The sequence below is a fragment of the Bubalus kerabau genome, chromosome 4 (genome assembly GCF_029407905.1).
Source record: "Bubalus kerabau isolate K-KA32 ecotype Philippines breed swamp buffalo chromosome 4, PCC_UOA_SB_1v2, whole genome shotgun sequence".
Taxonomy (NCBI): domain Eukaryota; kingdom Metazoa; phylum Chordata; class Mammalia; order Artiodactyla; family Bovidae; genus Bubalus; species Bubalus kerabau.
In genome coordinates this window covers 146577481-146595880 of record NC_073627.1, presented here as the reverse complement: position 1 = coordinate 146595880, position 18400 = coordinate 146577481, and the positions used below count along the sequence as shown (strand labels likewise).

The window sequence follows — 18400 nt, the reverse complement described above, 5'->3', positions numbered from 1 at the left end:
TCTACTTTTTCTTTTTTTAAATTCCACATGTAAGTTTAGATACCATGCAGTATTTATTTTTCTCGATCTGGCTTATTTCACTTAGCATAATGCCCTCCAGGTTCGTCCATGTTGTCACAAATGACAGTATTTCACTCTGTTGAGGCTGACTAATATTCCATTGTATATATATTTTATTTTATTTATCCACTCATCCATCAATGGGCACTTAGGTTGTTTCCATACCTTAGTTTTATAGTGAATAAAGGTAGAAAAAGCATTGATTGAAAAAGATTGCTAAGGGAAACCAAAAGACATTTAGAAGCAGCTAAACCTATACCAGACTACACAAATTTTATGACAAAGAATATAACAAAAGACAAATAAAGTTATTATATAATAAAGTACCCAATTCATCAAGAAGATATAATAAATTTGAGTATTTATAATGCAACATAGAAGCATCTGTTACATAAAGTACATAGGAAGAACTCTAAAAAGGGAAACAACAATACAATAATACCAGGAGACTTCAATACACCATTTTCAACAATGGATAGACCATTCAGACAGAAAATGAGTTTAAAAAAAATTGGAATTAAACTACACATTATTCAAAAAGGACCTAACAGACATACACAGAATGTTTCATCCAAGAGCAATACGATACATGTTGTTCTCAAAGGCACACTGAACATTCCCCAAAATAGGGAAGGGTATGACAGGACAGAAAACAAGTCTTAATAAATTAAAGACTGAAATCATACCAACTATCCTTTCTGATGACAATGGTGTGAAACTAGAACATGAAAGTTGGAATACCTACAAATATGTGGAAAGTAAACAGCACACTCCTGAACAAGCAACTGGTCAAAGAAGACAACTAGAAAAATATTTTTTTAAGTCCTGAAACAAATGGGAAAAAAAAAAAAAAAATGAAACAAACAGAAAGCTACAGGATACTGCAAATGCTGTTCTGAGAGGGAATTTTATAGCAATAAATGTATATACTAGGAAACTAGATGTCAAATAACAATCTAATTTTACACCTCAAGATCTAGAAGAATAAGTTATGCTCAAGTCAGCAAAAGGAAGGAAATAAAGATCAGAGTGGAAATAATAGATAGAAAAAAACACAAGAAAAGAACAACAAAACTAAGAGCTAATTTTTTAAAAAGATAAAATTGAAAAAACTTTATCTACACTTTGTCTTTTGATTGGCAAATTCAGCCCATTTACATTTAACATAATTATTGATAGTATGGTAATAAACGGTGTGTGCTGTGTGTATATATATATAAATGGCATATCAATGATAGTATTGATATAAATGGTATGGACTTAGCATTTTTAGCTTAACTGTTTTCTGGTTGTTTTGCAATCGCTTTATTCTGTTTTTCCTTCTCATGCTCTCTTTGTTATTTGATTTTCTGCAGTGGTATATTTCCCTTCTCTTTTACCTTTTGTACATCTACTATAGGCTTTTGCTCTGCAGTAATAATGAGACATGGATAAAATATATTTATTATAGTGTATTTGAAGCTACAAGTAACTTCAAATGCATACAAAAAGTTCTTTCTCTCTTATTTATGGTTTTGACTTCAAAATTTGCATCTTTTTAAGCTGTGAATCCACTGTAAAGATGAATATTGCATAGGAACCTGGAATGCTAGGTCAATGAATCAAGGTAAATCGGAAGTGGGCAAACAGGAGATGGCAAGAGTGAACATTGACATTTTAAGAATCCGTGAACTAAAATAGACCAGAATGGGCCATTTAATTCAGATGACTATTAACTCTACTACTGTGGGCAATCCCTTAGAAGAAATGGAGTAGCCCTCATAGACAACAAAAGAGTCTGAAATGCGGTACTTGGGTACAATTTCGACAGAATGATCTCTGTTCATTTCCAAGGAAAGCCATTCAATATCACAGTAATCCAAGTCTATGCCCCAAGCACTAATGCCAAAAAAGCTGAAGTTGAACGTTTCTATGATGACCTACAAGACCTTCTAGGGACTGGAATGCAAAAGTAGGAAGTAAAGAAATACCTGGAGTAACAGGCAAGTTTGGCCTTGGAGTACAAAATGAAGCAGGGCAAAGGCTATCAGAGTTTTGCCAAAAAGAATGCACTGGTCACAGCAAATACCCTCTTTCAACAACACAAGAGATAACTCTATACATAGCCATCACCAGATGGTCAATACAGAAAGAAATTAGACAGATTATATTTTTTGCAGTTAAAATTCGAGAAGTTCTATACGGGCAGCAAAAAAACCCACTGGGCTCGGATCATGAACTCCTTATTGCAAAAGTCAGACTTAAATGGAAAAAAGTAGAGAAAACCACTAGCCCATTCATATATGACCTAAACCAAATCCCTTACGATTATACAGTGAAAGTGACAAATACATTCAAGGGATTAGATGTGACAGAAAGAGTGCCTGAAGAACTATGGACAGAAGTTCATAACACTGTACAGGAGGAAGTGATCAAAACCATCCCCAAGAAAAAGAAATGCAAAACGGCAAAATAGTTGTCTGAGGCCTAACAAACAGGCCTTAAATTGCACTCATCTCACACACCAGCAAAGTAATGCTCAAATTCTCCAAGCCAGGCTTCAACAGTACATGAACCGAGAACTTCCAGTTGTTCAAGCTGGATTTAGGAAAGGCAGAGCAACCAGAGATCAAACTGCCAGTATCCACTGGATCACAGAAAAAGCAAGAGAATTCCAGAAAAACATCTACTTCTGCTTTATTGACTATGCTAAAGCCTTTGACTGTGTGAATCACAACTAACTGTGGAAAATTCTTCAAGAAATGGGAATACCAGACCACCTGACCTGCCTCCTGAGAAATCTGTATGCAGGTCAAGAAGCAAGTTAGAACTAGACATGGAAAAATAGACTGATTCAAAATTGGGAAAGGAGTAAATTAAAGCTATGTATTGTCGCCCTGCTTATTTCATTTTTATGCACAGTACATTATGAGAAACACCAGGCTGGATGAAGCACAAACTGGAATCAAGACTGCCAGGAGAAATATCAATAGTCTCAGATATACAGATGACACCACCATTATGGCAGAAAATGAAGAGGAACTAAAAAGCCTCTTGATGAAAGTGAAAGAGGAGAGTGAAAAAGCTGGCTTAAAGCTCAACATTCAAAAAACGAAGATCATGGCACCTGGTCCCACCACTTCATGGCAAATAGATGGGGAAAGAGTGGAAACAATGCCAGACTTTATTTTTGGGGGCTCCAAAATCACTGCAGATGGTGACTGCAGCCATGAAATTAAAAGACGCTTACTCCTTGGAAGAAAAGTTATGACCAACCTAGACAGCACATTGAAAAGCAGAGATATTACTTTGCCAACAAAGGTCCATCTAGTCAAAGCTATGATTTTTCCAGTGGTCATATATGGATGCGAGAGTTGGACTGTGAAGAAAGCTGAGTGCGGAAGAATTGATGGTTTTGAACTGTGGTGTTGGAGAAGACTCTTGAGAGTCCCTTGGACTGCAAGGAGATCCAACCAGTCCATTCTGAAGGAGATCAGCCCTCGGTGTTCTTTGGAAGGAATGATGCAAAAGCTGAAACTCCAGTACTTTGGCCACCTCATGTGAAGAGTTGACTCATTGGAAAAGACTCTGATGCTGGGAGGGATTGGGGGCAGGAGGAAAAGGGGACAACAGAGGATGAGATGGCTGGATGGCATCACCGACTCGATGAACACTGAGTTTGAGTGAACTCCGGGAGATGGTGATGGACAGGGAGGCCTGGCGTGCTGTGATTCATGGGGTCGCAAGAGTCGGACACGACTGAGTGACTGAACTGAACTGAACTGATACAAATATCCCGTCCCTTTAGAACCTCCCTCCCAATCCTACCCTTCTAGATTGATTCAGAGCCCCGGTTGAGTTTCCTGTGACAAACAGCATATTCCCACTGGCTATCTATTTTACATATGGTAATATGAGTTTCCACGTTACTCTTTCCATACATCTCACCCTCTCCTCCCCTCTCCCCATGTCCATAAGTCTATTCTCTATATCTGTTTCTCCACTGCTGTCCTGTAAATAAATTCTTCAGTACCATTTTTTCTAGATTCCAGAATACAGTATTTATCTTTCTCTTTCTGACTTACTTCACTCTGTATAATAGGTTCGAGGTTCATCCACCTCATTAGAACTGACTCAAATGCATTCCTTTTTATGGCTGAGTAATATTTCATTGTGTATATGTACCACTTATTTATCCACTCATAAAGAGCCTCTTGATGAAAGTGAAAGAGGTGAGTGAAAAAGCTGGCTTAAAACTCAACATTTAAAAAATGAAGATTGGGGCATCTGGTCCCATTACTTCATGGCAAATAGATGGGGAAACAATGGAAATAGTGAGAGACTTTATTTTCTTGGGCTCCAAAATCACGGCAGATGGTGACTGCAGCCATGAAATTAAAAGACGCTTGCTCCTTGGAAGAAAAACCAGGACAAACATACACAGCATATTAAAAAGCAGAGACATTACTTTGCCAACAAAGGTCTGTCTAGTCAAAGCTATGTTTTTTCCAGTAGTCATGTACAGATGTTAAGAGCTGGACCATAAAGAAAGCTGAGCACTGATGAATTGATGCTTTTGAACTGTGGTGATGGAGAAGACTCTTGAGAGTCTCTTAGACTGCAAGGAGATCCAACCAGTCCATCTTAAAGGAAATCAGTCCTGAATATTCATTGGAAGGACTGATGCTGAAGCTGAAACTCCAATACTTTGGCCACCTGATGCAAAGAGCTGACTCATTGGAAAAGACCCTGATGCTGGGAAAGATGGAGGGCAGGAGGAGAAAGGGCTGACAGAGGATGAGATGGTTGGATGGCATCACTGACTCAATGGACATGACTTTGAGTAAACTCTGGGAGCTGGTGATGGACATGGGGGCCTGGCATGCTGCAGTCCGTGGGGTCACAAAGAGTCGGACATGACTGAACGACTGAACTGACTAACCCACTAACAAATGATTATAGTTTTCTTTATGTATTTTAACACTTGTATCAGAGATATAAATGGTTTATCCACCACCATTACAATATTAGAGTATTTTAAATGTAGCTATAAATTTACCTTTGCCAGTGAGTTTTATACTTTCATGTTTTCCTGTTACTAACTAGCGTCCTTTTGTTTCAACTTGAAGAACTCCCTTTAACATTTGTTGTGAGGTCAGTGGTGATGAACTGTTCCAGCTTTTGTCTGTAAATTTTTTCTTTCTTCCTTGGTTATTTAGGACAACTTTGTCACTAGTTCTTGGTTAGCAGCTTTTTGGTATTCCCCAAGTATTTTCAATATGCAAACCAAGTTGCTTTCCTTTTGCTGCTTTTAAGATTCTCTTCTTGTCTTTAATCTTTCACAGTCTAATTGCAATGTGTTTGCGTGAATCTCTTAGGATTCAACTTCTTTCAAACTCTCTGAGCTTCCTGGACGTGGACTGTCTGTTTCTTTCCCCGGTTAAGGAAGTTTCCAGCCATTATTTTTTTGAATATGCTTTCTGCCTTGCTTCTCTCTTCTGGAACTCCCACCACATATAGTCTGCTTGATTTTGTCCCACGAATTCCATAAACCAGCTCTTCATTTTTTCCTTTCTGTTTAAATAAATTCCACTGCCCTGTCAAGTTTACTGACTTTCTTCCAGCGAATGTAGTCTGCTACTGAATCCATTTAATTTTTTCCGTTATTTTTTAATTCTTCAGCTCTTGATTTCTCTTTTTATATATTTCCTCGTTGAAATTCTCTCTGTTCATATGCTTGCTTCCTAACCTCAGCGAGCATCTTTAGTAACTGTTGTTTAAACTCTCAATCAGATAAACTACTTAATGTAAGTCACTAAGATCTGTTTCTGGATATTTACCTTGTTCTTTTGTTTGAAATGTATTCCTATGAGTCTTCATTTCTTGACTCTCTGTGGTTTCTGTGCATTAGATAAAATAATCACATCTTCCAGTCTTGACAGAGTGGTCTCATGTAGGAGATAAATCTTGCTATATGTGAGATGGACCTAATCAATCAGTCCAGCCCAAACTCCTAGGTTTCTCTCAAAGTTTTGTGACCAACCAAGCCTCCTTCCTTGCACTTAGTGGCTCCCAGGAGTTGAGGGTGTGCCAAGATCCAACAATGTCCCAAAGGAAAGGATCACATTCAGAACCTATATGTACACTCATTAGAAGTTGGACCTTCAGGGAACAGCAGCTGGTAAACTATGTAGTTAAACTTCTTCCAGGGAGAAACTGGGAGAAGGTTGTTTTTGCCTAATGCTTCTTTGTTGGATCTTGGAGTACAGCCATGGGGAAAGATACCCCCAAACCCATTAACAACTATTTGTTTGATACAGCCCTGTAACTCTTGAATGCAAGCCCCAATGGCTATTAGAACCAGATGACCTGGGGCTTCATCCCTTAGACAGCAGTTGAAAAAGCTTGGGCACTAAATGTGAGTACAAGCTCCTTCTGGGGAGATGCTGTCAACTGGGTTTTATTATTGGAGTGGGCTAAAGGGAAGAAGGTAGGAGAGATGCCCGTTGGCCTCCCCTGTCTCTGGGGAAGTTCTCCGGTGTTCCCTAAATGCCTGCTAGATTAGAAGCTTGGCATGCAGGCAGTAGATATTAAAGTACAGAAATAAACCTATTTCAGGGGAAGACTGGAAAATGGCTAATTCTGCTTGTTCCCTGTGTGCTGAGCCCTGAGGAGTAGAGCCAGTTAAGGAATCCTTTGCTATAGTCTTCTGGGTCTCATGAATGGAAATCCCTTTTGCTATAAAAGCCGGGAAATTTGGGTCCCTTGCTTTAGGCAGCAATCACAAAAGTTGGGGTTCAAATGTACATACAAACTTTCTCCAGGCCCGCAGCAGTGACATGGAATGGGTTAGAGGTAGAAGTAAGGCAAGGTGTCCTCCAGCTTTACTGGCCTCTGGTGAGGGTTTCAGCCAGTCCCTAGTGCTTGTTAAATTACAAGTTTGGCCCTCAGGGCAGTTTTTACAGTATACGGATAGATCTTTCAAGGAAAGACTGGGAGATGGGCATTTTGTCAGCTTCCTCTGAGCTGATCCCTACAGGCACAGTCATAGCAAATGACTGCATTCCCCTCAGTTGTCATAGTCTTATGGACACAAGCCCCACTGACTCTCAGAGCTAGACGTTTTGGAAGCCTACCCCACTGGAAGGAATCTCAAAGCTGGAGTGTTAGATGTAGTGTCAAAACATACTTCACTCCTCAGATAGAACCTGACAGTTGGGGATTCTCTCCCAATTGTATGATGTTGCATCAGGGGTGGGGTTTATGACAAGTGTGTCTCAGTCTTTCCTACCCACTCTGATGTGGCTATTTCCTCAACTGTCCAATGTGTGTAAGTTGCTCAACTAGTTTCTGGATCTCTTTTAGGGGAAACTGCTCCATGTATAGCTATATATTTGGTGTGACCATGTGAGGAAGGGGTACTTAGGGGCTTCCCATGTCTTCTCCAGTTCCTTTTAGCAAACAATAGTCTTTAGTAAGCAAAACTCAGATGCTAAGTGTGCTTACTGCTATATGGATATACAAGTATGTTTACATACATGCACATTCAAACATATGCATATTTACATGTACATTTCTATCAATACATCAATCTATACATATATACATATATATTAGAAACTATGAACTTAAACCCATACCTCTAATTTTAATCCAACACCACAGAGTTCAATCTAGTTTTCTCCCTTTCTAGAAATTAGTCTAAGTTGGCTCTTCAAGCCTGAGGAAAGTAGCAAAGCATAATTATCAATACATTTATATATATGATCAATTCCACTGAGTGCAAGCAATCTTTGTATCAGTTTCTAGGTCTTCTGTAACAAATGATCACAAATTGTGTGTTTTAAGACAGATGTTTATTCTCTCACAGTTATGGAGGCCAGAAGTTTAACATCAGTTTCCCTTAGCTGAAATTAAATTTTTAGGTGGGTTGAACTCTTGAAGGCTCTAAGAGAAAATCTATTCCTTTCCTCTTCTAGGTTCTTGAGGCTATTGGAATTCTTTGGCTTACAGTTCAATTATGCTGATTTCTATTTCTGTCGTCACATCACCTTCTCATCTGCTGTGTGTGTCCACTCTCCCTCTGCCTCTGAAAAGGACACTTAGGATGATATTTAGGGCCCATCCATACAATCCAAGATTATCTCATCAAAAGATTCTTACTTAATCACATGTGGAAAGATCTTATTTTTTCAAAAATAAAGTAACAATTACAGGTTCTGAGAACTGGATCTTGATACCTTTGGGGTTATCAATCATTGAAACCCACCTCCACCTTAGTCCTGAGCTCCACATTCTTTTCAACTTTTCAACAATGACCAGCATACCTTTTGCTCTTCACTTTCAGGATTTTTCTCTCTTCTTTCCTGAACTCTGCCTGTTTACTTGTACTGTTATTATTTCCTCCTTTGGTCCTAATATTTCTGTTTTGCTTTACAGGGGTCATTTCATTGCTTAATGAATTTTTTGAAAATCTGAAAAATGTTTCTGATCTGTTTTTCATCTGTCTTCTGCATTTTGTTTTTGTTCATTAATTTCCTGGAATATGTGTAAAAACTGTGCAGTTTCTTTATTGTTAAATCATTCAGTGAATGCTTTCTGAGCCAGTTATTTGGGTGTGGTGTTAGAGTAACACTCCAGACTATTAGGAAGCCTCAATGACTTACAGTTAAGCCACATGTGATATGCCTCTAAGTATTCAAGAGAAATTACCTACTTCCTTTATTGACAGAGATTACCATCTCAAGTTCCTGGTACTAGCACATCATGGCATATACCTCTCTAATGCATGGTTGTTTTAAAATGAAGTCAGCTCCCACCTCTCCTGTATACTGCCAAACCACAAATGAAGCTGATTGGTTGACGCAGCACAATTTTGCTTCAGCATCAAGTACAGCCCTCAGGAGGGCTTCCCAGGTGGCTAAGTGGTAACAGAATCCACCTGCCAATGTGGGAGACCCAGGTTTGGTCCCTGGTTTGGGAAGATCCCCTGGAGAAGAAAATGGCAACTCACTCCAGTATTCTTGCCTGGGAAATCCCAGAGAGAGAAGAGCCTGGCGGGCTACAGTCCATGGGGTCACAGAACAGTCAGACATGACTTAGCGACTAAACACCAGCAGCAGCTCTCAGGAGGTTAAAGTACAATATTACCAGACAATAAACCATCATAATTCTAAACTACTAATTTTATATTTTAATCCACATTAACTTTTAACTGAGTTTCTTTTACTTAGTCATAAATACATGCCACTCAAGAATCAAATAGCCAGGTGGGAGGGGGGTTCAGGATGGGCGACACACGTATACCCATGGCTGATCAGTGTCAACATATGGCGAAAGCCACTATAATATTGTAAAGTAATTAGCTTCCAACTAAAAAAAATACATTACTTTAAATTTTAAAAATTAAAAAAAAAGTCAAATAGCCAAACAAGGTTCTTATTTATAAATCTTCTCCCTCCAATTCCATTTATTTGCTTCTTCCCAGAAGCAATGTCTTCCACATCCTCTTAGCTCTTTCTTTCTGTATCTACCTCCATATCACCAAATAACAAGCTTACTGTGCTACTTTATTTCATATTGTTTTTCAGTTTTACACGTTATCTAACTTACTTCAATGTCTAAAAGAGATAAATGTAAAAAGAGACACTGAAAATAATATAAAGTAGCACTATAAGCACATATAAATCACATGTATATATGCACTTTGATCCTCTTATCTCCAATACAGTTAGATCAAAATTTTATTATCATCAATGTTTAGCACTATTAAGTAAATTACACTTCACATTTGGGCCATGAATAACTTCTGCAAACACAGAAATAAATTTTACTTTCATACATATTCTGAGGTTAAAAAGTCTTACTTTTTGTTCACCTTGTATGTACTTAACACTTTAATTCAACCCCAAGTGAAAGTGAAAGTCACTCAGTCTTGTCTGCCTCTTTGAGACCCCATGGACTGGCTCCTCTGTCCCCTGCCAGGCTCCTCTGTCCATGGAATCCTCCTCTGCCAATTCTTTAAATCTCTTCTTTCTACATTAAGGAAAACAGCTATTATATCAATTTCATTGGTGACAACAGATATTGTATCTACTTAGAGCCTTGTGACTTTTCTTCAATCTGGACTTGTCTTCAATGTATAACGCTGAGACAATGTATTAGGTTCTTGTTATACTATGACCCTGGGATTTCCTTCATTTTTCTTTCATGCTGGATTTTTATATCCTTAAACTCCATGCTTTCCTTTACTTAATTTACTCTCCTGTTTTAATGAAGCACATTCCAGTAGTCTTGTAAACCTTCTGGGAGATTAATTTTGTTGAGACTTTAAAAACCTGACATTATCTTTCTTCACAATTAGATGATAGTTTCGGAAAAGGACTCAAGATGTGAAATCACTTCCCCCCCAAATTCTGAAAACACTGGTCCACTGATTTTCTTTTAATCACAACTCGCAGATATAATTAACATACTGTATAATTTATCTATTAAACATATAATAGCATAGTTTCTTTTAGTATATTCACAGTTGTAAAACCACCACCACAAGAAAAATAGGACACTTTTTTCACCCCAAGAAGAAATCCCATATACATTAGCATTCCCCTTTCTTCCCACTCTCTTCCAGCCCAAGGCTACCACTGGTCAACTTTCTATCTCCATGGATTTGCCTATTTTGCACGTTTTATATAAATGAAAATCATATATGATCTGTTGTGACTTTTCCCACTTAGCATGTTTTCAAAGTCCATCCATGTTGCAGCAGATATTTAATTGCCAAATGCCACTCCACTGCATGTATATACAACATTTTATTTATCTGTTCATCTGCTGAGGGACACCTGGGTTGTTTCTACCTTTTGGCTATTATGAATAAAAGTGCTGTGAGCATTACTGTACAGCTTTTTGTGTAGACATATATATCCATTTCTCCTGGGTATATATACAGACCTAGAATTAGAGTGGCTGGGTCATGTGATAAATCTAACATTATGTCTTTTGAGACACTATAAAATTATTTTCCAAAGTAGCCGCTTATTTTACATCACCACCAGTAGTGTATAAAGGTTCCAGTGTCTTCATAACCTCAACACTTGTTATGAAGTGGAATCTTTTCATTTTGATTTGCATTTCCCATGGCATATCTATCTTTTCAGATGTTTACTGGTCATTTGTAAATCATATTCAGAGAAATGTCTAACTTAGATCCCTTGCCTGTTTTTTCACTGACTTAATTTTTCTTTTTACTGATTCTTAAGGTTTATTCCCAGGTTCTAGAGTTTCATATTTTCAGTTCTTAGATTTATGTCACTGATCCATGGCTCAGTAGTAATCCATTTTGAGTTTATTTTTGTTTATGATGTGAGGAGGGGTGGGGAAGGTGCTGAACTTTATCCTTTTGCTGTGGTTATCTAGTTGTTCCACTGTTACTTGTTGAAAATACTTTTCTTTCCCCACTTAACTGTCTTTGCACTTATTTCAAATACCAACTGACCATAAAGGATCATTTTTGGATTTATTCCACTATCTTTATATTAATTTGACTATCTTTATACTAATTCTAAATTCTCTTGATTAATGTAGCATGGTGCTAAGTTTTAAAATCAGGAAGTGTGACTACTGCAACTTTGTTCTTTGTTCCACTGATTTCTAGCTTCCTTTCTTGTTGTTTAAAACTCTGCTGACATTCTGTCTTCATTCTGTGTGTGCAACCTCTTTTTCTCTTTCAAATCTCTTAGGATCTTCTATTTTCCCCGACTGTTCTGAAATTTCATGATCATATGCCTTGGTAGAAGTTTACTTTCACCCTGGTTATGCTGAGTAGCTCTTTACTGGCACTCTTACCCTAGGTATTTGCTTCATTGATTCCAGGAAATCTTAAGTGATTACAAGACTTTTTCTTTTTTGACATTTATTTTTTGAACTTTATTTCTGGAAAATCTTTTATTAGTTTACCTTCATTTATCTTATTATTTATCTTTATTAAATAATGGAACTGGACCGAGTCTAAGATATTCTTTCCTTTTTTCTCTTTACTTTCAACCTGTTCATTTTTACTCTACTTTCTCTAAGATTTTCTCAAATTTGCATTCTCTATTTTCTATTAATGATTCTGCTCTTAAAATTGTGAATGTCAAAGAATATATTTTTTCTCTTTTTTATAACATCCTATTATTTTACATACAGAATTTTTTTTTTCCATTTTTAAGAGGTATTGTCTTTGCTTGTCTGTTTTGGTCTTTTCTTATAGGCTAGAGATTTCCACCCATAACTATATACCTAGGCTTGAAACTAAAGGACAAAAAACCTCATTAAGAGCTCTATCAATATAGGCAAGGTTTTTGTACCAAACTATTTGATCAGGAGAACTGCTATTACCAATAAATTTAGATTTTGCTGATGTTTTTCTCTATCTCTTGGGCTTGCCAGATTTCCCTAAGAGTGTTCCAAATTCTTAAGTGGAATACAAGAGCTAGACTGCACTGTTCTGGAAGCTGGGAGTGGGGGTGAGGGGTGGGGGTACCCAACTGAGCTTGGTGTGTGGGAAAAGGAAGGACAGATGTTACAAAAGTAAGTATCTAAATTACCATTTATCTCCCCCATAATGTGTACCATTCAACAGTGCCTGGTATCTGCTCAGTCCAGAATCTCTCTGTTCTGCTATTCAAGAGAATAAACTTCTAGTATTCTGAGGCTCAGGAATGTTATCATGGAGAAAATGGGAAGGAAATCTCTCTGCTTCTAAACAGACTTTCAACCAGATCTCATCAACATAATTCTCATCCTCATTTTCAGAGGTAGCTGATATCCTAAAAAGGAGGCCCTTCAGAGGATCTGCAGTATAAATCTGGACTATATCTTGACTTTATCAATAGCTAAGAATTCAGTTACTTGAACAGACAGCTCAACATCTTTCTGTTTTCCAGCTTCTAAAATTTTGTTGCTACTGTCTTCTTTCCCTGTCTTTTCCTTCTTTATTATGTGTGCTCAGTAGTGTCTGACTCTTTGCAACCACATGGACTGTAGCCTGCCAGGCTCCTCTGTCCATGGAATTTTCCAGGCAAGAATACTGAAGAGGGGTTGCCATTTCCTACTCCTAGGGGATCTTTCTGATCCAGGATTGAACATGAGTCTCTTGTGTCTCCTGTGTTGGCAGGAGAATTCTTTAACACTGTGCCACCTGGGATGTCCCTTTATTAATTATATCTATTTGCTAAAAACCCAAACGCTTCTTCATTGTCATTAAGGTTTCAGAAGGTAAATGCATGTGATTAATATACCATTTGAATCATACACCTCTTTTCAAAAGGATGACAAGGCTTCTTTTTTGTTGTTTTCGCTTTTTCAGTCATGCCACGCAGCTTGTGGGATCTTAGTTTCCCGAGGGACTGAACCCATGTGAAAGTGCAGAGTCCTAACCACTGGACTGCCAGGGAATTCCCCAAGGACTCTTGACACTGAATGTCAGAGTTGGAGATACACTTCCAAAGTACCTCACAATTTCAGAAAACCTAAGTTTGATTAAATTTTTAATTTCTACTAGCAACTGTTAACAATGCCTGCATTCGAAAGAGTAAATCAAACCTAATCCACAGATAAATGGAAAAGAATATGGGAGAGAAAAATAAACTTTGACAAGTAGAACATGAAAAGTCTCACTGGAGGAAATAATCTGAACATTATTTTGAAGAAGCCCACAGACATATAAAAAGCAGTACAGAATTCTCAAGCAGTAAAACAGCACAAGCAAATACAAAGAGCAACAATGTGCTTCACTGAATCCTCTGCTTCCCTTGTTTTTTCACGAAAGGTCAACTCAAGGTCTTGAATTCAGAAAGCCCTGATTAACCACATTTACTTCTTCTATTTCAATTAGCACTTAACATGAAAATAACTCCAAAACCTTCTTCCATTTATTTTCCAGAGCAAAATATTTACTTGGTTAGTGGTCTGCTCCATTTAACTGCATCAAAAATCCCAAGCTGCCTTCCTTGAGCATCTCCTGTCCCCAAACCACTTCCACCTCCTTCATTGTCAAGCCATCATATCCACTGAGTAAACCAACCAGCAAGCAATCCTTGAACCAAGTTTGAGTCTTCCTACTTTCTCCCTTAACACCAGTTTTCAAGTTCCCACTTACTATACATTTTTTTCAATAAGAAGATAAAATCAATGCTCAGCAATTTCAAGCTTTACGGTCATTTTGTCACTAGATGCATTCTAATAACATTAAGAAGGCAAAATGAATAATCTGAGACCCAAATTAATCTACACTAATAGCTATATCACCATTTTCTTAGAATAAACATTACTGGGAAGGTTTTCACTTTTTTATTATAGAACTGTTTAGCATCATGCTTAAGCTGGATAATTACAAAGTTGAGTGAGAGTAAAAAGTGTTTAGCAAAAAAAACAAAGAACAGAGTAATCCCTAAATTTAAAACTTCACTTGCTTAGTTATTTCAAATGAACTTTATGCAACCCATCTTCCAGAAGCTTACTCATAAACAGCCTATAAAACCAGAGAAATAGTTGAGAATACACACATATGTTTTTGTTTTAACTGCTGACTGATCTGAACTACAGGGAAGCCACAAAACATGTGGGCAACTAATGATCCCATGGCAATTATTATCCTCAATTATAGACCAGAACGAATCATGTAGTAAAGATATGGCAAAAAAAGAAGCCTCAGAATCAAGTCATTTGACTCTTGATCTGCATCATAATACCTTGTTGATACATAATCAACCAAACTAATTGGAAGCAATGTATTTTACAGTGGTTTTCATAAAGTATTCTCAAAAATATACTTGATTTCAAAGTATTGAAGAGTTGTAGAAATGGTAACCTCTCTGTAAACATGTACTAGATAGCTTGCTATGCATAAAAACTTTTTCTTTTTAATGTCCCATAGTTAATTACAGAATGCCTCCTCCTAGTCAGTCATCTAACAATCACCTAATCTTTCCCTTTTCTGTAGAAAATGATAAAATTTTCATGAATTAATAATGAATTTATAAGCTCAGAATAATTATTATCCATAAAGATATCCATATATTGATTGCCTAAGCCAAATTATCTTTGGACTGTTTCACTACCTAATGTATGAGTAAGGAAAAAATTCATGGGAAGGGGAATACCACAACTTATTCTCGAAAAAGGAGGAAAGGAGGCAAAAAAGCAAAGGAATATGAATCAATAAAAACTAGACTTTCTAGTCAGAAGACCAACAACTGTGAAAAACTAATTTTAAAAACATAAATGTTATCTCATTTTAATGAATTTTAAGGATAACCAAAATTGCGGCACATTACTAAAGTGTTAACTTGGTTGGAGTTTTCATAATAAAGGTACACTGTCTCTTTTATTTTTAAGGTATAGTTCATGAATAAAATCAGTATACTGAGTGTCAACAATGTGCCAAGCACTGCAGGATTACACAAAAAAGAGACTCTGGCACAGAAGTATTAAAAATCTCATGGAATTACAAGGTAAACTATAATATGATATACTAAAAAAATGTAATAGAGGCATGTGTGAGTACAATGAGGCCACAGAAAATACCCAGGCCTGCTTGGTAGAGTCAAGGAAGACTGAAATCGAGGTGATGACCTCTCAAAGCAGTAAAGTGGAGAGGTGATTAAAGAAAAAGGATGACCATAAAGAAGGGACCATAAACACTCTATATAAAAGCCTATGTAGCAAAACAACCCAAAGTTAGAATGTTTTGGATAGACTGACAAATAATATTTTAGAACAAACCAAACACTATATACCATGGATGGGAAAAAACAACAACAAAAAGAGTAGGAACAAAACAGACAATTACCTCCTTTTGTAGTATCATTCTGGGCCTGGATACCATGATGCAATGAATTATGAATGGCAGAAAGAAGATCTGCTGCTTGAACCATCAATTTTTGAGCTTCTGCAACAGCACTGGTCTAGCAAATAAATCACCAAAAACATTCTTACATATTCTTTCACTGAAAGATATACATTAAATAGGAAAATCCTATAAACAATAATGAAATTATTAAATGCTTGTTGTAATGACATTGGTTTTCACAAACTATTCACTTAATACAGGATGCCCAGATCCTGTTAGGATAGAAATAATTTTTTTACTCATATCAATACTTTGTAGGAACCACTAAAAAACAATAGGAAACATTCTGGTTTATTCTACCAATCTCATGGTTTTTTTTTTTTTTTCTAAAGACATGTAGTCAACTAGAAAATGAGAAACTGCAACATTCCTACTAAGTCATTCATCAAGGTGAAATTTTAAAAAAAGAAGAGAATTACAGAAGTTTGTATGGGCTGGATCTGTACTCAAAATTAACTATTCACAAATTAGCCTGTAATTTACTTGAGTTAACACAATACACACACACACACACACACACACACACACACACAAATATTCACCATCTAAGGGCTGTTTTAGGTTCTATACAAATCTAAGTTAATTATTTAACTGAATGAAAGAAGAGCCTACCTAAAATTCTCATTTTTAATTTCTCAAATTAACTTCAAAGAAGCAATTTCAGCTTCTACTATTATATCCACTAATAAGCAATACATTATTTTTATATCAACAACAGTCATGGATATGTTAAGGGCACAATGTAAAATTCATGTGCTTTCGGAGAAATCATCAGGGATATCCTGACATAAACACACCAAATGCTGAGTGCTTTGTATGTGTGCATATACATTCCAATAGAAAAGTCTCAGAACTACCAAAATCAAGCTTTCCATCAAAAACAAAAACAATGAACAGATTAAATATCCTTACCTCTTTCTTAGTAAAGGCTATAAGCACTGTCAGTAACACTCGAGTAAATTTCACTCTGCTGAATACTGCTAAACATTGTTGGTGCTAAAAAAATTAGAAAGGACTAAAAGTTAAAAGATGCAAAGCCTTGTGAAAGAAACTTCATTTTAAAATACAGTATATTAAGTTCTAAATCTCAGTGTTAATACCTTACAAATACCTTCACTTAAAGGCTTTTAAATATCTGAAAATAAGCTGCATAAAACACAATAAAATGAAGCCTATTTTACTGAAACAGAAATATATAACAAAGGTTCTGTATCACAAGGACTGATTTTTTCCCAAGTCAGGAGTTACACTATTATTTCAAAACTGATTTAATTAGTATTTTTAAGAGGACTGATAGAAACATGCTTTAAGCAGAGACAGAAAATTTAGGATCTCAACAAAGGTTTGACAAATTTTGATATTATGTAAGTTCTTGACTTCTGCCAAGTTTTGGTGGATCATCTGGAAAAAAAAAAAAAATCATTTTTTCTTCCTACGTACCTCATAGGAATATTGAAGAACTCTGAAATCATGTATCTGAAAGAGTTGTATTATAATTCTATCAAACTAAATACAAGGGACATAAACTCCCTTGTAATGTCCAATTTTTAAAGAAATACCTTAAAAAGGGCTTCCATAAATTATAACGCAGTTCATAAAACTACAACATTAAGAGGCAGACTTCTCTGATATTATCTACCAGAAAATAAGTTCAATTACTTCTAGTTCAACTTCTGGGTCTCTTTCTTCTCCTTGTCGACTTCGAGTACTCTAAAATTTTAAAAAAGGTGAATTAAAACAAACACAAGCCTATAAAAGCATAAATTATGATTACACAAGGTAAAGGAATAAATTAATTTATTGAGTATACACTATAATCTATTTGGAGCAAATATTTGGAAGGAAAACGCTGTATCAATTATTTATTTACCTAATAGTACTATATATACTTAGTTCATTTTGATATAAAGATCACACAAAGGAAAAGGTCTTAAAAACAGCAAAAGCAAAACAATGAATAATATAAGCAAAAGCACATGGTACACAGTACTTCTTTCTTTTAAAAGATCTATTAACTGAAGTTCCTGATGTTCTCAAAACTAACCCAGAGAAAAGAAATGCGATCTTCCCAGAATCACATCATACGATCTTTACAGAATCACATCATAAAGTCACATGGTAAACACTGATCAGTTCTATACTAACACCAAAATCTTAATACATATGTTACATATGGTTGAGTATTCGGGCAAAACCTGAAGGCAATACCACACGAAGATCCGGTAGATCTGGGTTCTAGACCTGGAACTGACACTTAATAATGGCATGCCCTTAAGAAGACTGAAGACAGGTTACTTGCTGTTTTTGAGCTCTATTTTCTTCATTTGAAAGTGTAGTTTATTGCCTAATACACTGAATAACTGTAAATATCAAATAAGACAATAATGCAAAACTGTTTTGACAACCATGCTGTGATATATAAGTGTAAAAAAAATAATAGAAATATAATTTTTCATTTTCAATCTC

General features: G+C 36.3%; 1 protein-coding gene across 4 annotated transcripts in view; it reads right to left on the bottom strand.

Annotated features, from left to right (window-relative positions):
• NAA35 (N-alpha-acetyltransferase 35, NatC auxiliary subunit) overlaps positions 1–18400 on the bottom strand; it is an 89933-nt gene that overhangs the window by 37546 nt on the left and 33987 nt on the right. For all 4 annotated transcript variants that reach the window (XM_055578961.1, XM_055578963.1, XM_055578962.1 and 1 more), the window contains 3 exons: positions 17594–17644; positions 16847–16930; positions 15875–15989 (listed from right to left, as the gene is read on the bottom strand). In XM_055578961.1, the coding sequence (XP_055434936.1) occupies positions 15875–15989; positions 16847–16930; positions 17594–17644 (250 nt within the window). The remainder of the gene's footprint in view (positions 1–15874; positions 15990–16846; positions 16931–17593; positions 17645–18400) is intronic.